The sequence below is a fragment of the Coenobita brevimanus genome, chromosome 70 (genome assembly GCF_032717465.1).
Source record: "Coenobita brevimanus isolate Jiangsu-jjx chromosome 70, ASM3271746v2, whole genome shotgun sequence".
Classification (NCBI taxonomy): domain Eukaryota; kingdom Metazoa; phylum Arthropoda; class Malacostraca; order Decapoda; family Coenobitidae; genus Coenobita; species Coenobita brevimanus.
This window is the reverse complement of record NC_137023.1, coordinates 15,874,267-15,880,939: the sequence shown is the minus strand read 5'-3', so window position 1 is coordinate 15,880,939 and position 6,673 is coordinate 15,874,267. Positions and strand designations below refer to the sequence as shown.

Here is a 6,673-nt window from a genome sequence, read left to right as displayed (position 1 = left end):
GATGGTGTCGCCGCCTGTTTCACAATTTGTTTGAATTGATCCCATTTTAGTCTCGGGACGATTTTGGGAGTGACACTAGTGATTATTTTACCCAGGTTAGGTAGTGTGACAGCGATCTTTTCTCTGTCTGAGTCGAACCCTATGTCCAGGAGGGGTTTGACCATGTCCAAATATACGTCTATGTCGCACTGGTCCGGGTTGAACCTTGGCAATTGGATGTGTGGTTTGGCTGCCATTATAAGTTCCCTTTTGCGTTCCTCCGTGCGTTACTCGGATCTAGAACCACCGCTTGCCACCAGTGTAATGCTGTGTTTTTAAGGCGACTTCTCGTCGTAAAAACACGAGCACTGGAACGGGGTCCTTTTACTAGACCGGATGTAATGCACTAACAAAGGAACAGGGCACAAAAAGAGACAGTATACCGTATCACATCTATGGCTTAAGTTCTACTCATTACAGTGTACATACAACGATATTTAGTACATAGGAGAACAGAGATACAAGAATACACTCATCTGCATAGAATGATCCAATATATATTAACACTGTGGCACAGGGCAGTCGTGGATATTCTTTACTGTTACTTGAATGGAATATTACGTCGCTGTGGTTGTTAGTTTGAATTAATTATTATGTCACTTCAAGATAATAATAAACTGGGGAGTTTCACTCTAGATCACTGTGATTGGGAGTCTGTGTCGGAGATATTACTATAATAGAGGCAGGGTGCTGATGGCGACACTCGACACTGTCACCAAGTCGCGAGGGCGCATACACTTGCTTTTCGGCTCACTCAAGCACCTACCTCTAGTTTCACAGAAAACTCCCTGGTTCCTTGATATAGGGGGGGACTGAGTTATTTATCACTTTACACTCCGTACCCTGATTACACGTATTTCTGTTTTGCCACTGTTTCATATATCTTCTACAAAACAGTCACTGTACTCTGGATCACTGCCACTGTCACTGTCTTACCCTTGTTTCCTGGGTTATTATATCACTGATACTTACTGTCAGGGAGGCTCCCTTGTCTGGGGCCTTGACCTGAGGGGCGGCTCCTTCCCAGGGCCGTGCTGGTGGGGTGCAGGGAGGCCCTGTGGTCTGGGGGCCTCGACCTGATCGGGGGCCCTCAGGGCTAGGGCCGAACAGCCAGAGTAGTCGGGCCTGCTTCCTCTGCCTCCGGGGAGTGAGGGAGCCTGGGCCCGGATTCACAAACGGTCGCACGCTCTTGGTGCCTCCCTTACCGGTCGCGCCGCTCCCTTTCGGCGTTACACCGGCATGCACGAACTGTGTCGGCCGCCATTTTTTGTCGTAGCGTCTCCCTTTCGCTAAGGGTCCTCCAAACCACCCTTACAGGATCGTGATTCGGAAATAGAGGCACAATGTATTGATTACATGATCCCCGACCAAAACAACTGTGAGATGTGCGACATGGAGGGAATTTACACGTACCTATGTATGTACTTACGTAGGCTCCTGTGTACATACGTCTGGATCTACGTACATACTTACGAACACATCCACGTACATTATTACGTACACATGTATTTATGTGTGAATGTACGTGGCTACCTATGCACCCGTATACGTACCTCCGTACCCGCCCCATGCACGTATTTACATGGGCACCTATGTACGTACTAACGCATATATGTACTTACCTATGTACATACATACGTACGCCCGTATGTACGTGCTTACGGAAGTACGTACATACGTACATCGTTGCGTATGTATTCACGTACGTAAGTACGTACGCATGTATTTAGGTATGAACGTGTGTACACGCCTACGTATGCACCCATGTACGTACGTACGTACATGTATACGTACTTATGTACACAACTATGCACGTATTTATGTACGGGCCAATGTATGTACTAACGCATTCATGTACGTACTCACGAACGCACGCATGTATGTACTTACGGAAGTATGTACATACGTAAGTACTTGCGTAAGCATTCACGTAAGTATTGGTGTACGTACTTACATGAGTTTGCATACGTACATAAGTACGTACTTATGTAAGTATTCACGTACGTACGTATGTAGGTGAATACCTATATTCATATGTATCAAAATACCTTAGTCCGCCTTGGGATACATTTGTCCTTAAGTACGTACGTGATTACGTGCGTAAATGCATATGTACGTATTTGTGTACAGTATGTACTTGTTCTGGAGGGAGAGGGAGGGAGAGAAGGAGGGGGAAAGGAGGAGAAAAGGGGAGGGTGTGGTCTGTTTAAATTTAGTCACGTGATAGATCAGTGGCTGCTGATTGGTCGAGTAAATTTTCCCCAGAAAAATCCCTGCTCGCTACGGAAGAGACTTGGAAGGGAGCCAAATACAGCGTTTGTGAATTGCCCTTGAGGGGTGATCGTTGACTTTCGTACGAAGTCGTGCGGCGCTGTCGCCCAGCAGCCGTTTGTGAATCCCGGGCCTGGATCTCCGTCATTGTAGACTGCGGTGGAGGGCCTGGGCGTCCTGGGACTGCGGGTGCTCAGGGTGAGAGGCGCCGTCAGGGCTGGGCTGCGGCAGCGTCTCATGTAGGGCTCCGACAGGGCTAAAGAACTCCCGGGTGTGGGCGGTAAGTCCGTTATCGGGCCTTGCCACCACTCTAGTGCCTCCTCCTGGCCTATAAGCCTGGATGGCGATGAAGGGCTCCCCGAAGGGAGAGAGGCTAAAGGGAGACTCACGCTCTTCGTGGTTCCCTGAGTGTGTCTATAGGTCTGAGTCGGGGCTCTACTTCCCCTATTGTGCACTTTGGCTGTAGCCGTGAAGTTGCCCGGCGTGCGTGGGACACCTATAGGGTGATCGAGGTCGCCCTTTCGCCGTGGCAAGGTACCGCCGGAGTGGTGTTCCTCCCGCAGTAGGAGACAAGCCGGAGTGAGGGGCTCAGGAGCCGCACTCTCTCCAGTACGGACAGATCCTACCGTCAGGGAATTCTCCACCCTGGTACGTGCCCCGGCCGAAACGGAGTGTCTGCCCATACGGAAAGCGACTAACGGGTGAACAGGTTCACCCGTCCGTTGCGGCAAGATACCGACCCTGTGACGCCGCTTCTGTAATTGGGTAGCGCTACATGTACAGTAGCAGTTTCTCTCTACCCTGGACCGTATTCTGGCCGTAGCCAAAGAACAACTGGAGAGGGATGCACACAGGCAACTCTCTCTCCTCAGCGTGTTAAGGCCGGAGCCTGGGGTCACCTTCCCCTTTACACACTCTGTCAGGCCGTAGCCTGTGTCTATCTCTCTTTCTCTCTTTTGGCCGTAGCCTTGGGCCTCTTCCTGCCCTTGGGCCTCTTCCTGCCCTAGAGGGTGTAACAAGACCGTCAGTACGGTATTATCTGGGACTGCCCTCTTTTCAGTCCCACCCCTGGTCTGACGATCACTACCCCGCCCTCATAGTAGTTCAGTTTCCCTGAACGCTTGGGGTTGGGGCACTTGCAGGGAATAGGGGCTCAGGGCCGGGATGCCCTGATGACCCTCTTGCCCGGGGTCACTAACCTCACCGGTGTGTCCTCCCGGAGTGGTGGTGGGGTGGCGGCTCGGTGGTGGTGTGGGGGGTGGTGAGGTGGGAGGTCCTGCGGCGGGCACGGCGGGCATTTTACATAGTTTATTATGTTTCCTCCTATGGGGGCCAGGGTTAAACAAGCGTTACTGGCGAGAAGTTGCAACTAAAGAAAAAGTTCATCTAATATGGACTATATTTTGTTAATGAGGTGAGAATCACCCAAGGGCTACGCCTCACCTCTTTTTTAGCAAAATATGTAAGGTGAAGGTCATATGATAAGATGAACATAAACAGTTTCTTATCCAACTTGCAATTAGCTCCGTAGAAGGTTCAAGGAAAGGGAAAAGAAGAGTAAAAGGATTTGATTTTGAGAACAGTCAGTCAAATGTGAGTCACGGGGAATGGTCACATATCAGTGTCACAGGGCAAGGTCAACTAAACGAGAGTTGATGCGAATTTGAGCAAACTTGGTGGAAGGGCTGAGTCAGAAAAGAATTAAGCAATTCGATTTTGAAAGCAATCAGTCGAATATTAAGGTCAGCAGGAAAAATCAAGTTCCGTATGGCTCTTATGACAAATGATGGGCGTGGGTATTGCACCGCTCGCGCGCACGTGTGTGTGTGTGTGTGTGTGTGTGTGTGTGTGTGTGTGTGTGTGTGTGTGTGTGTGTGTTTTAGCACAGAATAAATGTATAAACCTTTCCATTTACGCAGTTTGGGGGGAAAATACTGTTATCCTAGTAAGGAAGCTTGGTTATTTTTTCCCTTTTGCTGTAAAGAATCCGAGTTAAATCCGAGTGGTGTTATTGTGGAGGCCGTCTTGGCATCGGCAGACTGTTAGCAACTGGCCGTGGACCCGTGTAATGTGACTGAAATTACTATTGAACACCGATAGCCATGCACAAAAGTTTTAACGAAATGGAGAGAATTGCTAAAGTTTAAGAAATAAGAAAACCGAAAACTACCTCCAACTTTTCATACTTAACGGTGGCCATCCTGTTGGTGCTTCGATGAAATGGTGAAAGAAAAAGGAAGAGGAAGGGATGGTGAGGGACTGTTTATTTCTTTATATATATATATATATATATATATATATATATATATATATATATATATATATGTATATATACTGTACTGCAAGCCTTTCCTCAAATGAGAGGATCGTTACTTTATACTGTCACCATACTATACAAACAAACACTACAGTCTCTCCTTTAACCATTTAGCTTCGGTTGGTACACTTGGGTATTTTATTCAGGTTACCACAAGCAGATCTTGTTCAGTCGTAGCAGTCAGAGGCTTAACAAACTACCTCGGGTAACCGTTTCCGTAACACTAAACACCAAAGAGTTTCATTTATGCCACCACCAAAATATTATTATCAGCAGAAAGAAGCGTTACGTCTCAAAGGGTTAACATGTTTTACTGTGTGTTGGCTAACACCAAACTCTGAAAATCGAGGTCAACAAAAAACAACCTCCAGACCTCTCCGTCCTTCTTTGTGTGTACCCCGTTTAGCACGGTTTGCTGCATTCCTGAGTATTAAACGCTTAGAAATGGTTTAAATCTATTCATCTGATCATTTACTATTCTATCAGAAATGATGAAGAGACAAAAAGTGGAAGACTTTACACTCATATCTTTACAATTATAATATGTGGAATAGTCTATATCCTTCCATAAAACCTTCTCAAGCTATACATTATTATCCTTCTAACAACACTGCGGTTATGCGGACAAGAAAGAATCTTTCTTCTCAAGTAAAACACAGCAGAATTGTATCTCAAAATGGCATAGTATAACATGATTTCATTTTGCTGGAAATATTACCATTTAATGTGTGAAAGTTATAGTGTGTTATTGTTTTGTACTGATTTAATGGATCGAAGAATTCTGTGGCTAAATAACATTATCATCAACAACCAATGCAAATTTCTCAATGTTTCTTCAGGAAGGAGGGATCGGGAAAAAAGGTGTGGAAAAAGAAGCAGCAAAAAGAATTATCAGCCCCATTCGAATTTCTTCGCTTCATCTTACAAGCCTAAAGATCCCCAAATCCCCCCCCCCCCTCAACACACACACTCTTACAAAATATGCTTCATAATATCTATGGAACTGAGATAATTCTTTCGACAGCTATAATACTAATACTAATACTAATAATAATAATAATAATAACAATAATAATGATAATAAGTTCCATAATCGTCCACTTTTCCATTCACTTCTGCTATTCGTCACTTCACTTCTTCAACTACCATATCTTTTTTTTCTTTTTTTTTTTCACATTTTAACTTCTTGGGGGAGGAAGAGAGCGACGAACCATGGACGAGTGCAGACGTGCCAATCCTGCTTCTGCTCCAACTTCCCCTGCTGCTGCTCACGACCCGTTGACGGGGGCAGACAGCAGGCCTCGGCTTTCTATGGCCCAGTCGAAGATCAGAGGTGCCGTGGTGTGGTTTAACTTTCGGATGGGACACGGTTTTATCAAACACCAAGACACTGGCGTTAATATTTTCGTTCGCCGTCAGGTGATCGCTAAACCAAATCCACGGCATCTCCAGCACTCCCTCGGCAATGGCGGGACCGTGGAGTTTTCCCTCTTCAGAATGCCCAAGGGCTCTGAAGCTGAGGATGTCACCAGACCGGGAGGAGCTACCGTGCAGGGCTCGGCCTATGCACTGCAGCATCCCACGGTTCGACGGCACCAGCCCAGGGATCAGGAGTGTTCAGAGGAGGTAAGCACCATCATCGAGATGTAATCACAATGGTGAAGGCTTTTTGTGGAGGTAATAAGGGGGCCTTGCATGTTTTCCTTCTTAAGATCTCCAAGGAGGATGGGCTGCCTAACCTGATCATCTCCGAGTGCTTCGTCTGCGATGTGCATACAGTCCCTTGCCAACGGGAGCATCGGGCTTGCCAGCCTCGACCAGCTGCTCATCACCAGACTCCGAGGATGAGGCTTAGGTTGGAGGCCTCCCTCAACCAAAGCATGGCCTCTCAGGTTAACGACCCAGCCCCGGACCTGACCAACGTTACGACCACGGCGGAAGTACCAGCCGCCAGCAATGTCTGAGGAGGAGCGGGACTCAACTGACACTGCCTCCATGGCCGAGGAAGCATCGGCCGACTCTGCAGCCGAGGAGGAAGTCAGTGAG

At 47.3% G+C, this 6,673-nt stretch overlaps 1 protein-coding gene across 1 annotated transcript; it reads left to right on the top strand.

Moving 5' to 3' along the window:
• The first annotated feature begins 5,839 nt into the window (after positions 1-5,839).
• LOC145406395 (Y-box-binding protein 1-like) lies at positions 5,840-6,277 on the top strand. The gene has a single exon (XM_080277558.1). The coding sequence runs from the start codon at positions 5,840-5,842 to the stop codon at positions 6,275-6,277; it is 438 nt and encodes a 145-aa protein (XP_080133684.1).
• Positions 6,278-6,673: the final 396 nt, after the last annotated feature.